Source organism: Eubalaena glacialis, chromosome 12 (assembly GCF_028564815.1).
Source record: "Eubalaena glacialis isolate mEubGla1 chromosome 12, mEubGla1.1.hap2.+ XY, whole genome shotgun sequence".
Classification (NCBI taxonomy): Eukaryota; Metazoa; Chordata; class Mammalia; order Artiodactyla; family Balaenidae; genus Eubalaena; species Eubalaena glacialis.
This window is the reverse complement of record NC_083727.1, coordinates 44,132,557-44,151,589: the sequence shown is the minus strand read 5'-3', so window position 1 is coordinate 44,151,589 and position 19,033 is coordinate 44,132,557. Positions and strand designations below refer to the sequence as shown.

Sequence of the window (19,033 nt, the reverse complement as noted above, 5' to 3'; positions counted from 1 at the left end):
ATTCTCCAACACAAGAAGGGGCATCATATGCTGGGCCAACAAAAAGAATGATCAGTGCTCATTAGAAAGTCAAAAGATCAGAGGGAAAATATTCTGCCTTGTTCAGTGAGATGACAGATGTGGCAGAGTGGCCATAAATCCTGGACCTTTACTTGGGGGCTGTTCACCACAGAACTGACACATTGACCTCCCTGTGTTCCTCATCATACAGCCTATCATCTGTGCAGGTTCTCAGGCAGTAGGCAAATTTAAAAATGAACTAAATGATCCAAGGTGAAAACATATGTGTTCCTCTTCCACAGTAGTTTTTAGCAAATGTTATGATCAAAGTGTTCTTTATAGCTCCTGAACATCCTGTATACTGCAACTAAGTAACACAGAATACTTTCATTGGTGTTGCTATTAGAGCATTTGAGACTTTCAGATTTAAATGGGTAACTGCAAAAAAACGACTGGCTTTAAATCAGAGTGTTTCTCTGCAGCAATTTTTTAATTGCTCTCATTTAAGTGCTCTCATTTAATTTTTAATAGTTCTCATTTAGGTGTTTATTATTTTGTATGGTTGCTAAAAATCACACAGCTTGAATTAACATTATATAATCATTTATGTTTAATTTTAAGGACACTTGGATAGTAAATGTAATCCTAAGTATGTTATGTATAAAAGAGATATGGCAAACAAAAACCATCTTTATATTAGCTAATTTCTGTAATAGCACACAAGTCACAGAGTGATTTTTATATGACCCAAAGATCGTGGAATGCTAAACTTTAGGACGTAGAGACCTTCATGGTCCTATTGTCAATATGACTGAAGCTGCTGTTCCAAGTCTCCAAAATACAAAGTATTTTAGAGTAGTCATTAAGGACAATATTTTATTGTAGTAATAGCTTTCAAAATGACTTCTCGTGTCATAGGTGCTAGTTCCTTCTGTATGTGTAGAGTTATTTAGTCACTTCCTTTGTCCCTTTTGGGATAATCTGTAGTTCATTTGGCCCCTTGAGCACACTTCTCATCCTCCTCCTTCAGGTGTCTAAACATAAGTGTTTAGTCTTTAACCATCTAACTAAGATGTTTCTCTTACAGCCCAGACTGAAGGGTGGGCAGTGGCCTAAGGGACCTCGGGGTGAGGAATCACAGTTTCATTTCCAGACTCATGAGTCTTTCTAAGCTTTCCCAAATGCTCAAAGGTTCACCTCAGAATTCTGCTGAAGGTTAGACAGTTGGTATGGGGATTGTCACAACTAAAACCACATGGCTCTTGGGGCCAAGATGAGAACTCAGGAACTTCTCTGTGTTAATTCAGAGTCATAGACCACCACCCACAACATCTATCATTCTACTAGGTTTTATTTCAGCGACTACTTAATGGGAGGAGTGTTTCTCTCAACTCTGCATTTCCCAAACAGAGCTATTAATCAGACCCATCTCCATATCCACTGTGAGTGAGACAGGCATAGTTCAGGCCTTCAGCCTTGCCAGGAGGGCAGTAAGCCACTTGTTTTTCTTGGCAGATGTCTTTGTCTGCATGTGGTTCCTTCTCTTCTTTCCTCAGACCACAAGATTCAGATGCCTTGGAGCTTAGAGGACCCTCAGAATTTGCTTCACCTTGTCTGCATTCTGTAGCAAGTACCATATAGTTTAACCCTTCTTGGTTCTTGGTTTCCAGTAAAGCAGTTGACATAACGTCATCTGAATTCAAACAAATCATATGACCATCTTCATCTGTGAAAAAAAATACAAAAGTTATTCTAGCATCTGTTTGGTTTCCTTTATCTGTAATATCCAGGCTGTATGAGAATCAGAACAACACCAGCCTTACCCATTGGTTCAGCAAATATTTATGATGACCACTAAGGGAACACAAAAGTCCAAGACATGTTCCCTGTCCTTGACGCTACTGCAGTCTAGTAGGAAAGCAGAAATAGTACCATGGAAGGTCATGTGTGCGTATATAAGAAAGGAATACATAAAGTGATGAGAGCACAGAGGTGATTAACTCTGCCATAACAGGGGAAACAGGTCATGGTCTTTGTGACAGGAATTAAGTGGCCCTAGGGCGGCCCTTTTTGTGTGAAGTGCTTACCCTTTCATCTTGCCACATCAGCTAAAATACCTACCTTTAAAAATGTATTTCTTTAGATAAAGTAATTTTATCATTTATTAAGCTAATATTTATTGCATGCCTACTGCACACCAGGCTGTGTCCTAGGTATTGATGATACAGCAGTGAACAAAACACATTTGTTGCTCTTTGGGGTTTACATTCTAATGAGGAGAGACAGACAATAAACTAGTACAAAACTAAATTTATGTCAGGTGGTGATAAGCACTGATATGAAATATAATAATAATAATTGTTGTTATTAATACTTACAGAGTACTTACTACGTACCAGGCACTATTCTAAGCAATATGCATATATTAACTCATTCTTCTCCTATTAAGTCAGTACTGGCACTATCTCCATTTAACAGATGAGGAAATTGAGGACAGAGGAGTTTAACAATTCTCCCAAGGTCACACAACTAGAATTTGAACCTAAACTGTCTGGCTCTAGTCTGTGTCCTCATGTTGACCTCCCTGAGGGGAGAGTGGAGCTGCCGTGCTGTGTGACAAGGAGGTGGTGGGCAGTGTGCCCTGCAGGAGTCCTTGAGAGGCACTGACTCCAGACACACATGTGTGCGAGGTGGGCGTGGCAATAGAAAGATAGGCAGCCAGAGGGTAGTTTGACCTTCTTCACAACTGTGCTCATATTATTTTGTCTTTCTCTACTTAGAGGCTGACCTTCTTACTTAGAAAAGTATAAGAATTCTTGTTGAAACCTAATTGCAGGGTTTCTGAAACATTCCGCAAAATTCTAGGGAATCAACAAGATAAATATGCAAATGTATATTGTGGGAATTATTTGCTTTTTATCAATGCTTTCCAATCTCTGGGTGTTACTACCTGGATGAAAAATTTACAGTCGGAAATATTACTGTCCTTTCATACAGCATCACGTTTTACAAATCAGAAACGTTCCAGTCAGTAGATGCAGGTCCTTCCCTTTCTCCTCATCCTACTTCCAGCACGAGTGCATCCAAATGTGTGGGTGAGGCCTGCCGGGCTGCCAAGCTTCTGTGCTTAGCCCTGACCTACACCCAGGCTGGATTTATTTAAATTGAAATATGGGGAAAATTTAAATAATTTCAAAGGACTAAGGGAAGCACCATTGCATCTATTATTCCCTGATGGAATTTAACGGATCTACCTATTACCAAGTTCCAAACCTGAACTACAAAGCTTATTTTATTAAAGAAGCATGTGAATCACTGTCCTTGCTCTGCCTTGTTAGGTGTTTATTTCATTTTGAGACCCTCCCCCACTGCTGAAGAACAAGAAGGCCGAGCCACAGGCTCACAGGTTCTTGGGCATCACCCCATGTTCCTCTTCATTGTTCAAACATCATTCTAGTATATTTCAAACCACACAAATAGTCAGTGTTGTAAAATATCTCCCACAGAAATAAGTTTATCAGGTGTCAGGTTTGGTTAGTGCCTAAGTGCTGAATATCTATGGAAGGATCCAACTGTTATGATTATTGTCAATATGTACTTATAGCCATTGAGAAACTCATAAGAATAACTTGCTATGCATGATAATAGCAATAGAAAATATCAAAAAATGATAGCAAGAAATAGGATATTTAACTTTAAATTGCCCGGCAGCCCAGATTACTGAGGAAATTAGGATGATATTCCTGAAGGGCTTAAAGAAATTAGGCTAAAAAAAAAAAAAAAAAAAAAAAAGAGGCTAAAGGAGTTTAGAATTTCAACAAAAATGTACACCTACAATATAGGTCTAGCTACTCATGTTATCAGCTGCTTCACTGCCATACATTTAGTCCATTAAATAGCATATTGGGAAACTTTCTACTGAAACATGATTTAATTTTTTGCCTATATCAAGTTATTTGGAAAAAAATCTTTTACATAAGGCAAATAAATTCTTTTTACAAATTCTGGTGCAATATGTCAAAGAAAAATCATTAGCTAACTATTTCATTGGTTCATAGTACTTAGGGCAATATTTAGTAACTTCACCCTGGCAAGCTTTCAGCAATTAGTACATTTTCTTATTTCATGATTATGAGAGATGGGGCGGGTTGTTTATTTTGGTTTAAAAACTACTGTATAGAAAACCTGCAGGTCCTTAAAGCAGAGAGAGATCCTGAGCAAAGATGGCATGCACTTGGCAACCCTTGGTTTAAGAGGGAAATATTAAAATAAAGACTTCCAAGTAAGACAGGATATTTACAGACAAGACATATGCTGGCTGACTGGCTATGTTTAGAACAGCAGAAGAGCATTTAGATTTGTTTCCTGTAGAACTCTCTGGGACTGATGAGGCGATGTTTACACAAATGTTTGGATGAAGTCACTGGGATATTTTTACTAGATCCCCAGATATGTTACTAATCTTCTCTCTCTATCCCCTCTCCACCCCATTAGGTCAGTAGGACCATAGCACAGGCATGGTATTATTGCTCCCTGAAATCCTAATGCCTTTTTCTTTTTCAAAAAAGTCCTCCCAGTGGCTTTCCTCTCTTCTTACATATCTCCGACAATAACAAAGAAGACTTCTTACAGTTTTGTTAGATATGCCCAGCAGTCTGCAAAGCAGCAAACTATTATTAAATACATTCTCTTTTACTTAAAAGGTAATTAAGTTTAGGCTTGCCTTGAAGAGACTGTTCCATGATTTCTATCCTTTGCAAATATGCAAACTCTGCTTTTCATTCTGTTTCTTCTCTCTTCTCTGCCACTTTTGTTCAGTCACATCGAATTATCAAAATTTTTGGTGATCCCCATATCTCTTTCCATTCCTTATCATCAGGATTTACATTCATTGTAAATCTCAGAATGTGAATTTCTCTTGTACCAAAATTATATATCTGTCATGGCACAGAATTACTTGTTTCTATCTAAATTATCAGAGTTTGATTATATTCCCTGTTAACCTCTTCCTGCATCCTTATTCTGCCTCATTATGTCTGCTTCTCTATTTTTTTAAATATTATTTAGAATTTTAATTCAGTCTTTCAACAACTTGCACCTAAATAAATCAGCATACCAAAGAAAACAAAGTGGGGAGAGTGTGGGAGCAGTTTTCTAACCATAGCCACATCTCTGTGAAGGATGAGAGCAAAGGCTCTAGAATAGAGTCCTACTCCAGCCCCATTCAGCAGGATGACCATGGGCAAGTTACTAACCTCAATCTTTTCAGCTGTAAAATGGTAATATTATAATGTCCGCTTCATAGGGCTATTGTGAGGATTTAATGAGTTAACCCACATAGCACAAGTGATGTATAAAAAAGTGCTAAAATAAAGTTAACTAATACTGCAATTAAAAGCCATTCACAAAAAGAGTTTTGTTCTCTGTATGTACTGATATCTCGGTCTCATAGATGAACTAGGTAATGCTACATGGTGAAAAGATTTTTTTAAGGGTTCATGGAGACTTCTGGTAGACCCTAAGGTAAAACTAAGCTCTCAGGCCCTCTAACACCCATTATGACAGCCTCCGTAATTTTTATATAAAATGTCTGTACACATTAGAAGGAAAGGCTTCCGTGAGCGAGGAGTTGAATTTTAAAATATAACACAAGTCAACTGCAAAATGCAAATTCCTCACAACCCTATGGAACTCTTTATCTCTGCAGCATTTGACCACTCTCAAGTCTGTGAGCCTCTCTCCTTTGGATTTCCATGACAGCCTTCCTCTTCCCTTTCTGACTTCTTCTCTCAGTGCCCACCATCTTTCTTTGTCAGTCCCTCATATATTGGCTGTTTTCTGGGTCCCATCCACTGTTTACTTCTCTTCTAATTCTATACACTTTAATTGAATAACCTCAATTACACTCTTGACTTCAACTACCTGTATTTCCAACTGAATACTGGGCTTCTTCATTTCTCCCACATTCAGCTCAAACCAAACATGCGTAAAGCTGTTCCTCCTCCTGTGCCCCCCGCCTTTGGGAAGAGCACAGCTTTGCACCTAGTTTCTCAAATCACTGGGATTCACCATTGTCTCCTCTCTCTTCTTCACCCAATTAGATGCCAAATCCTCTAGCATCTACCCCTGTGGTAAGTCTGGTTTCCATATCCTTCTTTCTATACCTGTCACCATTCATTATTTCAGCTTTCATTAATTTTCATTTCTTATGTGATTAGTGTGACCACTGTTCCTCCAGTTTCATCACTTGCCATTTCCCACCGTCAAGTGTGATAAGCTACCTGCAGTTCTGTGAACCCCCATTCTCTATTATTCCCTGACTTTCTACATACTGCTCCTTCTATCCTGAGATACCTTCTTCTCACCCCCCTGCAGGACTCAGTTTAGGATTAACCTCTCAGTGGCTTTTATTGACTCTCCCTCTGCCATACAGTGTAGGTTTGGCATGCTGCCGCAGGACTCCCACAGAACATGAATTCCCTCTCAATGGCAACATAGAATGCCTCCTGGCTTCTGGCAGAAGATGTAGTTTAAAATCATCTGCTCACCAAATCTTCAAAAATAAGCTCATTTGTTAAAAAAAAAAGAAAAATGGTGGAGAACTGACCAGAGAATCTACATCTCACTCATTCCTCTAGACTACCAGCCAGTGTGTATGTATACAAACATACACAAATGAACATATCTGTAAATGGTTGTATATGCATATAAAATATCTGGAAGTATATAATCAAATCACAAACAATGGCTAGCACGGGGAGTAAGGACAGGGAAGAAGTAAGAGACTAACTTTTTATGCTGCTTAGATACTTTTATGTTTTTTAAACAATAAACATAAATTACTTTTCTAATAAAAATCTTTAAATACAGTTATAAAAGTAATATAGCAAGAACTATTACAGAGATTAATTACTAGGAAAGTTAGAAGAAAAATTGGAAAGGATCAGGAGTCACTTTTTTGATTGATTGTAAAATAACGTAAAAATTCTTTTTTAAACCTTTAAAAAGATGATGATTGTGTTTCATTTTATAAAGGCCACAAAAATGATATTCACAAGAAAATCTGAATCAGAGGCTTAGTAGTTAAGCTTTGCCTTCTAGAGATCAGAGCAGTGATTTAGTAAGGAAATCATGCTTTCAGTGCCCAGTAAGAAAAACCATGTTCTGCTTGCCTTTCAGACATCTATGCAATCAACTCAACCCACTTACTGCCATTCATATACCTCAGGAACAAAAGATTTCATTTTACATATTGGCAAACCACCCCAGATTGTTGTTCCTCTAAAGTTTCCATATGTGACGTTACAACCAATAAGAACCAGGCCAAGCAGGGGCAGATTCAAATGGCTTGAGCAAAACAGTATTATTCAGTAGTGGACTGGTGACACTCACCTTTCCTGTGGATAGAGACACAGTCCTATGACAAGGACAACTTTCAAAATCACCAGTAGAAGAACAGCTCACTACTAAATATTACATGCAAGATTAAAGAAACTGACTTTAGTTTCTCAAGGGAAAGAAATATTCTTGCCTCTTCTTTTTCTTTAAAGCATCCCAATGGTACACATTAAATTCAGGTGCTTACCACTATACTAAGCCTTGCACAAAGGTCAACAGGTATCTGTTGAAATAATTTTTTAAATTTTCTCAAAAATTAATTCAAAGGAATACATTAAGCAAATGTTTAGAAAATGAGAAGGATTTTATTGTATGTAGAATGGCTTATAGGTATGTTTTTTCTTAACCTGGGTGATCTTCACACAGTCAAGTATACGTATAGAACCCTCCAGAAAAATGGGGTTGCCTTGCAGTTATAACTCCTAAGGGCTCAACCATTGACACTCCTAGAATCAGCTCGGTTCCATGATGAGAAGGCAGGTAGAGCCAATGTGAGATTATTAACAAGGCTTATTCTGTTGAGGATCAGGATGCATGCTCAAAGCAAGCACAGCCCTTTCCAATCTGTCACTTAGCTGTTTGTGTTAAAGAAGTCTCATGATCAGAGTCTTATCTCCATTCATGTCATGGATCCAAAGTTACTCAAAATGTATAGTCAGAAGCACAGCAAACAAGACAAGCAGATATTCGTCCTTGGGCTTCGTATTTTTCCCTGCTATTATTAGTCAAGTGCATCACTCAAGGTGAAGGTCTCACTGTAGAGAGATGACTCCAGGGCAACCATCAGCCATTGTGTAATCAATCAGTGCAGAGACGGAGAGTCTTAATTTCTGAGGGATTCTGAGTCATGGTCCATCTTGCCAGGTTTATTTCTAAGCAAGAATGTTTGCTTTTGAAAAAAAACACAGGGTCCTATGAACTTTTAATAATGGAATGAAGTTTAAGAGCAGCTGGAAAGGATCATTTTAAAATTTATTTTTCTGCAGCCAATTAGGCAAATGTATTGTAAATCTGATTTTGGAAGTGAATTAAGTGACTACTGTGTTTTAATACCAAAATACTGAAGTGGAATCACAGTAGACCTTAGCAAGGTGTGACCCACTACAATAGTCATAGAAAACTAAATAGCAGTTAAAAGCACCGGATTAGATATATACATAGCAACATGGATGACTCTTAAAAACACAGTACTTAATGAAAAAGAAAGAAAATAAGCATTACATAACACGATAGTATCCATGCATACAATATACAGCAAATTAAAAGATACACATTAAAGACATTAGTATGGCTGCCTGGCAGGTGAAGGGAGGAAATAGAACAGGAGAGGAATATGGAGATAAAGGGACTAAACAAACAAATGAAAGAGAAGTCTTGCATAGACCAATGACGATAATGTACCATCAACTATAATTAACTCAACTCTGCCACTGAGGTACAAACAGGCATGAGGGGTGGAGGGCGGAGAGAACAGGCCTCATGAAAATATAGTCTAACTTGTTAATTCTCATCCTTACTATCTTAAATTATAAATCCAGGGGCCATACCATTATTCTTTTTTTTTTAATTTAATGAACAAATCAATATTATTTTCAAAGAGGAGTACAATAAATACTTGATTATGAGGATGGTGCCAGTATATTATTCTTCTTACGCACTGTAAGATGTCTTCCACGTACATCCCATTTTAACCTTATTCAGTTCACACTGTAGAGAAAACCCAAAAATTCTGAAGAAGAATCAAACTTACCTTCAAAGGCTTCATTTATGACTCCACTGGGGTTTGTTTCTCCTCTGCATTGAGAAATATTATTTAAGGAAAAATTTCTGAATAACTGAAGCTGTTCTTGAATTTTATGGAAAGTAGGTCTTTGGTCAGGTTCTTGAGCCCAGCACTGGGTCATCAAATTCCACCTGGATATGTGGGTAAGGACACGAAATAAATAGTGATTGGATATCACTAGGTAGCCACTACTGATAACCCAGGTAAGGTCATTTCAGAAGGAAAAGAATTTGAGTTATTGCCAGTTTTCCGTAATTAATGTAACTGAACCAGAACGAAAGCTTTTGTTTCTTATATAATAGTGGCTGGCAATATAACTATGTTTATTAGAAAACATCTTCCTTCTGAAAAGCTGACATTCAACAGTTATTAATCTAAATAAATAGATAGTAAATAGATGGTTGGAAAATGTTTACTGAACCCATTAGGAAACTCACAGCTATAAAAATTACTGAAGAAGCTGAGATTAAATTTTACATTCATACACTGATATCTGAAACAAAATCTAAGATTTACTGCAAGCCACACAGATATTTAGTGGCAGAACCAGAGGTAGAAATCAGATCCAATTCTAATGCTTTTACTCTTCATTACACTGCCAGGTTAATTAAGAGACTCAGTTCTCCTAGACATAAATAGCTGGTTGAACATTCTCTTTTCCTTAATGGTTGTCTAAGAAATGTCTGTGCAGAACTCTTGACTAATGTTCATTCATTCATTCAGCAAAGATTTGTTGGACACTTACTATATATGAGCAGTATATCAAGAGCAAGAGATGTGGCAGTGTGACTCCTGTCCTCGTATTATATATATAGCAAACGTAAGAGGGAGACAAAATTTATCCACTACAACTCATAGGAGCAGGGGGAAAATGTAGCTCTTTTATAGTTCTGTAACTAATTCTCAAAGCCCCACCTAGTAGAAGAAAATTAGTACAATGCCATTTATAACCTAGCCCATTCCAATATTTTAAACCACCCTTTTTAGGTAATTCTCAGTCTTTTATGGATAATAACTCAGTCTCTCTTATCTTTAGGCTATTCCTACTCCCTCTGTCTTCCTCTCCAAGGTGGTATCAGGATTTATGTTGGGTGAAAGTCTTTTGTGAGTTGCACTGGCACAGTGAAGGATCCTTTGGACCCCACTGTGCCCTCCTTCTCTAGTCTCAGAATGGAATGATGAGGAATTCCATAAGGAGTGACTGATCTGGTCCATCCTGCAGGCATCGGCTGCTCTCTGCAGTCTATGATCCCTTTAACCTGTTCTTTTGGCCCTTCTCCCTGAACTGGTCCCCCCTTTTCTCTCTCTAGCTGCAGGCCTCTGAGACGGCATCATGTCCCATATCTGCTGACAAGGCCTAGGAAATCCCTTTCTGTTTCTGTTGCATGCCCACAGGATGCTCCTCGGCTGAATCTCCAGCTTTCAACAAAATGTTCACTCTACACAGGAAACAAAGGAGGCCTAGAAGTGCAAGCTACATGTTCTCTGTCTGGACATGCCATCCTACCCTGTTCATGATGCTGGGTGTCCATGTCAATGTGGGGGATCCCCAGCTCAGTGGTCTCCTTGCCATCCCACCAAATTGGGAGGAGTGGGCAGTTGCTCCCTGCGCTTGGTGTCACCCGCACCTAATCTAACTGAGGCCTACAGAGGTTTCGAGACCTAAATATCCAACATCTTCATCCTCCTACCTCTATCTGTTAAGGTCTCTTCTTCCTACACTTGCCCGGGGCTTAGAAGGAGTTGAGTTTCTCTTCAGTTCCTCTTTTTTTATTAGACTATCCTTATATAGAATTATAGGTTTAGTTGCTCACACCTGGCATTTAGCAAGCTAACAAGGAGCTAAAGGAGTCTGTTGGGTGGGCTAAAGGTTCGCTGGTTTTTTTCCGTAAGGTGGCTCTAGTAGCACTTAGTTGTCTTTAACTTCATTCAAAACAATTTTGTTAGATTGTATGTGACAGCTGTCACATCAGCGTGCATTATAAAAAAACTTATCAAAATTGGTGTAGCCATTTTAATATTGAAGGTGGAAGGAAAAAAAAGCAACATTTTCAGCATATTCTTTATTATTTCAAGAAAGGTAAAAACGCAACCGAAACGCACAAAAAGACTTGTGCAATATATGAAGAAGGTGCTGTGACTGATCGAATGTGTCAAAAGTGGTTTGTGAAGTTTCGTGCTGGAGATTTCTCGCTGGAGGATGCTCCAGGGTCGGGTAGACCAGTTGAAGTTGATAGTGATCGAATCGAGACATTAATTGAGAATAGTCGACGTTATACCACACGGGAGATAGCTGACATACTCAAAATGTCCAAATCAAGTGTTGAAAATCATTTGCACCAGCTTGGTTATGTTAATCGCTTTTATGTTTGGGTTCCACATAAGTTAAGCGAGAAAAACCTTCTTGACTGTGTTTCCTCATGCGATTCTCTCCTTAAACGTAACGAAAACATTCCGTTTTTAAAACAAATTGTGACGGGTGATGAAAAGTAGATACTGTACAATAACGTGGAATGGAAGAGATTGTGGGGCAAGCGAAATAAACCACCACCAACCACACCAAAGGCTGGTCTTCAAAGAAGGTGATGTATATATGGTGGGATTGGAAGGGAATCCTGTATTAAGAGCTCCTTCCGGAAAACCAAACGATTAATTCCAATAAGTACTGCTCCCAATTAGACCAGCTGAAAGCAGCACTCGACGAAAAGCGTCCAGAATTAGTCAACAGAAAATGCATAATCTTCCATCAGGTTAACGAAAGAGCGCATGTTTCTTTGATGACCAGGCAAAAACTGTTACACCTTGGCTGGGAAGTTCTGATTCATCTGCTGTATTCACCAGACATTGTGCCTTCAGATTTCCATTTATTTTGGTCTTTACAAAATTCTCTTAATGGAAAATATTTCAATTCCCTGGAAGACTGTAAAAGGCACCTGGAACAGTTCTTTGCTCAAAAAGATAAGTTTTGGGAAGATGGAATTATTAAGTTGCCTGAAAAATGGCAGAAGGTAGTGGAATAAGAGGGTGAATACATTGTTCAATAAAGTTCTTGGTGAAAATGAAAAATGTGTCTTTTATTTTTACTTAAAAATCAAAGGCACTTTTTAGCCAGCCCAACAGATAACCCTCTCTCTCCTCCAAGCTTCATTTCCAAGTCTCCTGACTCACTAAAAAGGTCAAGTACCTGTTCTCTTTTTTTACTTTCTGGATCTAGAAGGCAGATTGGGGGCAGAGAGAGAAAGACTGATAAAGAAACATAAACTGGGAAGTATTTAAAAATATTAGTACTACCATATCAACAGATAAATATACAATTACAAATTATAAGTTCTAAAAAAAAGTACTAAAGAAAACAAATGTGAGCTCTAATTAGAGATGGAACATTTTTGGCAAATTGCTTATAGAAGGACCCTCTGCAGAGGTGATGTTTAAGCCAATGAACTCTGTAGAAAAATAAGATGCTAGTCATGGGGACTGGGTGGGGATGGAAGTCAGGGAACACACTAGAAGAGGCAAAAGCATGTGTAAATTCCTAAATTTGGAAAGAGTTGGCACATTTTAGAATGTGAAGGAAAGCCAGTGTGGCTGTAGAGCAGTCATTGAGGGGGAGAGTATAAAAGATGAGGTCAGAGAGGTGAGGATCACACAGATCAAGGGCCAGGCTAGGTGCTGGATTTTATGGCACTGCACTGGAAGCTGTCCAAGGTTTTTAAGTGGGCATGATCTTTACATCTTTAAAGGATGACTCTAGTTGATATATGTGGAGAATTGATTGTAGAGGGGCAAGTTGGAAGCAAGGAAGTTGTTTTTTTTTTTAACATCTTTATTGGGGTATAATTGCTTTACAGTGGTGTGTTAGTTGCTACTGTATAACAAAGTGAATCAGCTATACATATACATATATCCCCACATCTCCTCCCTCTTGCGTCTACCTTCCACCCTCCCTATCCCACCCCTCTAGGTGGTCACAAAGCACTGAGCTGATCTCCCTGTGCTATGTGGCTGCTTCCCACTAGCTATCTGTTTCACATTTCGTAGTGAATATATGTCCAGTAAGCTGGGACGAAGCAAAGGAAGTTATTGAAGAAGACTAGGTGAGAGATAATGGTGTTGGACTAAGACAATGACAGTGGAGCTGGAGTAAGAAAATATTCAATTTCTAGGTGACAATGACGCAGAAATCATCATAGGTATTGTATTTAAAATAGCTGTGTCTGTATATGGCATGCAGACTCCACTTCCATCTCTTTCATTCTTACAAGCACCTCAGGTCAGAGTTAATACTCAATATCAGAGTATCATGGAGAAACCTAATATTGGTCTGTTTTTCAGTATTGATCTGATGACTTTTCATATATATTACAAGGAATTTACATTCTGGATATGGAGTGCCAAACTTGGCTTTATTTTTAAAGATTAGAATCATCACTAAGAACCTAATCTTTTACATATTTCTTTATAATCTGTGGCATTTAGAAACAGGGATGACACAGAGAACTCAATCAAAGACAATTCGACTCTGAAATAACATCGTGTAACTGATATTCGATCATGGAGTTTAAACCAGTAGTTAAAGTAGAATCTTGATGGGAATCTTAGGGCTGTCCTAAGAGGTGAGAGGAGAAAGTGAAGTGTAACTTGCCACAGGGAGCCTATCCCTTCTAAAAAGAAAGTTGCGATTCTGAGATACTGCCAAAGATACATTGAATCTCTCAAGACTTGTCATATTTCAATTATGAAGTTTTTAGTTTATTTATTTATATCCCACCTCATTCTACAAAGTATTCAAGACACTTAATGGAGATGATTTAGTGAGAAGGAAGAAGGAGGAAGAGCAGGACGGAGGGAGAGGGGAGAGAAGCCATCCATACAGTTGCCCCTTTGCCACTCTGTACTTCACCCACTCACACTCCCCTCCAAAAGTTTAATCTATGCAAGTTATTTAATCAGATATTCTTAATTTTCATCTATGGAGGCTTTAATTTACATTGAGTCCATCATTACTCTTAACTCTCTGATGGCAAAAACAATTGACCTGATGGTATTTAAAACCTTTCTCTCCCACTGTCCAGGGCCAAATGAGCACTGGATTGCCCTAGATTAAGAAAAGAGGAGCTCTATAAAGCAGTAATCATTTAAAAGTAAAGAGTACAACTTGTGCTCTTAAACAGCATTAAGCTGACAATGGAATAAATGACTAGGCTTTTAAAATTTTATCAATCCTAAAAAATGCATTTCTTACATCTTTCAGGTAAATTAACAACAACTATATCTTTGGCATAGGGGTCTTTCCTTACAAATACATACTTGCCACATTTCAGTATCATGCATTAAATACTTGTACCAAGTTATAGTTACAAATATTCAAGCATATTAGTCTAAATAAACTGACAGCTCCTTCACTTTTATTAAAATTTACCTGGGCTGGTTGTTCTACCTCTAAACAGATACTCACACATTATACTTGAAATATCTCATTTAGCTAAGTGTTCTGGTTCAAATTCTTCCATTCACTATGCCAATCCCTTTACTCCTCTTTGCTTCAGTTTTTTCCACAATAGCACAATCTCATTAACCATGTTCATTAATAGTCTCTATGAGTAAAATCCTTGGATTCATAAGGCAATTGAAATTCAACAGTTGAAAACTCCATGGCATCTTTCAGTATTAAGGGGATGAGTTTCTATAGGTCTTTAAGCAAAGTACATAAAATACAGACTTTAAAGTACCCAATCCCGGAAAGACCCAATTAGCATCAATTAGCGTCTAGGTGTACATATTCTTAAGGGGTAAAAATAAGGTGGTGAGCCTCCATGTTCTCCCATTGTCGCCTCCATCATTTGAGAGACTCTCCAGTAATTTCAGTTGCCCCTGTGATACCTGTGAAAGAGCTCTCACTTGATGTAGATTGGCCTTTGATCCCGTTTATTCTTGAGAGTGCTATGGTTGTTGTGCAAACTAAAAGCTGAAGAGAATGCTGAGGGCTGGGCTTTGCACCTTACATCCCAGGCTATGGAAAGAAGGGCAGGAATGCTCTGAACTCTCACATTCCATTAATAGCTAAGCACAGCGTAGCCATCTATGGACTCACCTGACCCAGAGTGCATCCAGGTGCTGAGTATTTAAGCAGTGAATAGAAGGTGCAGCCTGGCTCAGCACAGACTTTCAACCCTCTAAGCTGGGCCTATGATCTCAGAGAACTGCTTCAAATAAAAATCAGCTCCCTCTGTACTCTAAGGAGAGTAGTTAATCTTTATCATGACAACTTAAGGCCGTGGGCAGATTGAATGGCATCGCTGAGAGCTCCATTTCCTTAGCACAGCTTGTCTTCCTGGTTGGCCATGGGTCGTTAACCCTTCCTAGGGATCTGGAGCATGCAGCCCTTAGAGGGCTTGGAGCATTGTTCACTTTTTAATTACTGATGTTCAAATGAACTTCAAAATCAGCAATGGAAATTTTAGCTTCAAGGAAACTATATTTTTATAAAATTAGAGCAATAATGTATCCAACTGAATAATTATTCAAGATAAAATTATATAGAATATTATCTTTTTCCACTTATAATCAGGAATATTTTTCTAGAACTTTTCTAGCACTCCTTCTTTCTCCTCCTTCTAGTTGAATTTTTGGATACCTTTGGATAGAGCAAAGTTCAACATACCTGCATTTTTCTTCTCCACAATAGGGCAATTAATTATCCACCTCCCTCTTCCCCAAACAAAATAAAAGAACACATCAGTCAAAGCGTATAATTCAGTGACTGATTCCTAGAGGGCCTATCCAAAAAAAAAGCCTAATTATGATGAGGTACGTTACCCCCTAGAGGAGAAGACATGCCAAATAGAATTCTAACAGCACAAGGAAAATTTTGTGCAACTGAAACTTGGGAGAAATTTTCTGAGTGTTCAATAGATGTGTAAGAGATGCAAAACAGTGATTAGTTTGCTACCTATTTAATTAAAATGTATTTTATACTTAGGTATGCTGGGGTTTTTTCCTCAAGCCCTAGACTAAAGTTTTTCAAATTTTGTATAACTTTCTTACTCCTAACTAACTTATAGAAGTTTTTCCATCTGCCCCAAAAGGATCATGAATCATACTTTTAGACACTGCCACCAAACTTGTTCAGGTATGTGTATAACTGATCCTTCTGTAAATATCCCAGAGGCTATAAGAGCTAAATCAGAAACAGACAGTGATTCCAATCTTCTTCTAGCTGGAAGGTTTAAATAATACAAAAACATTCACCCATAGAACATCCAGCCAAGGTGCCCAGATCTTAATCATCTTTGGCTCTAGTCTGAATAATCCTCTAAATAACACAGCATAGGCAAGGCAGTGCAACCATGGTGTGTATCCGCATACTGCTAATTCCTTTTGCACTTGTCTGTGCCACGCAGTTTAGCACTTTATTACATGTTGGCCTGTTATCCAACTGCTCCATGTGTGTGTCTTTTCTTTCAAAATACGTTCAGAGATGCTGAAGAAGCGTGGCTCCGGTTTAAACACCTCTGTATTCCATACAGTCCTTAGCATGGTGTAGTGCACACAACAGAGTAGTTTATACTTGTTGATTATATGTTCTTTTAGAAATTTCTTGGGTAAAACACCTCTTAGAAAAAGTGTCAAGACGATATTTCTGCTAAGGTTTTTCACAAGAAGGTAGATTAGTACTCAGCAAAATTACTTGGCTTGTTTTTCCTTTATAATTAGATCAAAATCACCTGCTGTTCCAAGGATCACAAATCTATTAAAATTCAATAGTTGCCAGGATCAATTTGATAAAGTCACTAATACTTACGTAGTCACTTCGTGTGAAGTTCATAAATAGATAACAACCTATATAATTTTTAGCAGTACTATATCCCAATATCAGCCTTATCAACAAAAGCAATCCAACTTTTAAACAATAAATTCCTAGTTAATAGAACCTTTTAATATGCAGGTTAAGATGTTAGTCAAATTAGATCTTCCAAAATAAAATGAGTATATATGTGAATACACACACACACACACATACACACATGCACACATATACACAAAGAGCTTTTATTTATTTATTAGAATTCTCTTAAACTAGAGTATAAACATATTCTGCTGTTCTAGATTTTGCTTCTGAAATGAAATATCATGTATATATATAAATAAAAAGAAACCACCATGTATTTAGTAAATTAAGTGCCACAATCAATTTACATTTTACATAAGATATACAAATATATAGATTCAGTTTTTATTTAAAAACACCATACCAATGAGGCACGTGATTGCATGTGCACGTGTTTTTGTTCTTGGGTACTTATGGAACATGATTAACTTACAGTTCATCGGGACAATTTCTCGGTGGCTCCAGTCTCCCTCCTGTTTGCACATGGTTTAAAACATCAAGGTTAGAATGAGCTGGATAAGGCTGATGACCAAGAGTTAAAATTTCCCAAATCAAAATTCCAAAAGACCTAAAGATATTAAAGAGTTTGCTTTAATTATACTTATTAGAAACATCATGTTTACAGTAGTTTTTCCAACATAATTATTCCTGGGGCTATCAGAGTCTACTTTGTGATTGGCATTATTGGCCCCATAAAAGGCAAATGGGAGACTTAAAAGCAAGTTGGCCTCAAGAAAAAGAGAACAAGCAACTGCATACTAGCAACACTTCAAAGGTGATAGGAAGGCTTAGTGGGGGCACACACACACACACACACACACACACACACACACTATGCTCCTCTTCCCTGGCTGAATCTGCACTGCGGACCTCCATTACCTATGGCTTTCATAGCTTCATTACGTAAACTCACTAGGGGTGAGCAAGAAAGCATTTCACCTTTCTTCCTGAGTTTGAGTGCTAGTCAATGTGGAGAGGGAAGGCATGAATATAAACTGGCAACACTGAAGACCGACTTCATTTCATCCCCAGTTTTGCAGAGGTCCAGTCCAGCTTAAAAGTTATTGGATGAATCTTTACATTTTGAGCAGCTCTAATCAAAAGTTTGGGGTCAACAAGCAAAAATGAGGGGTTCTATTCAAATAATAAAGAGCTGTCCAAACCTCCCTCATGTCCTAATCGTTTTGAGATCCATGATTTAAATTCTGTGTATAAATTAATGACCAAACATCCCAAAATAGTAGGCATTTGGACACATACTTGGACATTAATTCATAGGCACCAATTCCTGTTAGTCATAGCCTCTACACTTTTGGAGAGTAATAAGCTATCTGAAATAAATGGACCTATTCCACATACACCAGTAAGGTAAAGGATCAAAACTAATTGGAGGGAGAGGTATAAACTGTTGAGACGCAGGAATAGCCCTTCCTTGCCCACCAGCTTTCACTTTAGCTTGAGGCAAATCACTTAACCTCTCTGGTCTTATGTTTTCTCACGTAAAAAACAAATTAGATGACCTTTTAAGATCCCTTCTGGCTCTGGCATTGGATGGTTCTGCCCACGTTTCTCTGTGTCCTGTTAAGCTCACCATACATCAGACTGAGTAGTGAAGATTCCATCCATCAAACTTTCTGGAGCCATCCACCGAACAGGGAGCAGGCCTTCTCCTCTCTTTCTATAGTAATCATTTTTATAGATGTCCCTCGCGAGTCCAAAGTCCCCAATCTTCACTATCCGTGATGGACTAGTATAGTCCTTTACAGAGACAAGGCAATTCCGAGCTGCCAGATCCCTACGGCAGAAGCTATACTTTAATAATAATAATAAAGTTCCAGAGATCAGACAAGTAACACTAGGAGGTCTGTAGAGAAGAGAGATTTTAACAGAAACTATTGCTATTTTGAAGGAATGAAAATGTTAGTTATCTTGTATATTCTACCCAAACTACAGGTGATTATTGT

At 38.1% G+C, this 19,033-nt stretch overlaps 1 protein-coding gene across 2 annotated transcripts in view; it reads right to left on the bottom strand.

The window, feature by feature from the left end:
- Positions 1 to 1,353: 1,353 nt before the first annotated feature.
- Positions 1,354 to 19,033, bottom strand: part of ROS1 (ROS proto-oncogene 1, receptor tyrosine kinase) — a 111,873-nt gene continuing 94,193 nt past the window's right edge. For both annotated transcript variants that reach the window (XM_061207014.1, XM_061207013.1), the window contains 4 exons: positions 18,661 to 18,864; positions 17,503 to 17,637; positions 9,149 to 9,312; positions 1,354 to 1,726 (listed from right to left, as the gene is read on the bottom strand). In XM_061207014.1, coding sequence (XP_061062997.1) covers positions 1,416 to 1,726; positions 9,149 to 9,312; positions 17,503 to 17,637; positions 18,661 to 18,864 — 814 coding nt within the window. In that variant the 3' untranslated portion in view covers positions 1,354 to 1,415. The remainder of the gene's footprint in view (positions 1,727 to 9,148; positions 9,313 to 17,502; positions 17,638 to 18,660; positions 18,865 to 19,033) is intronic.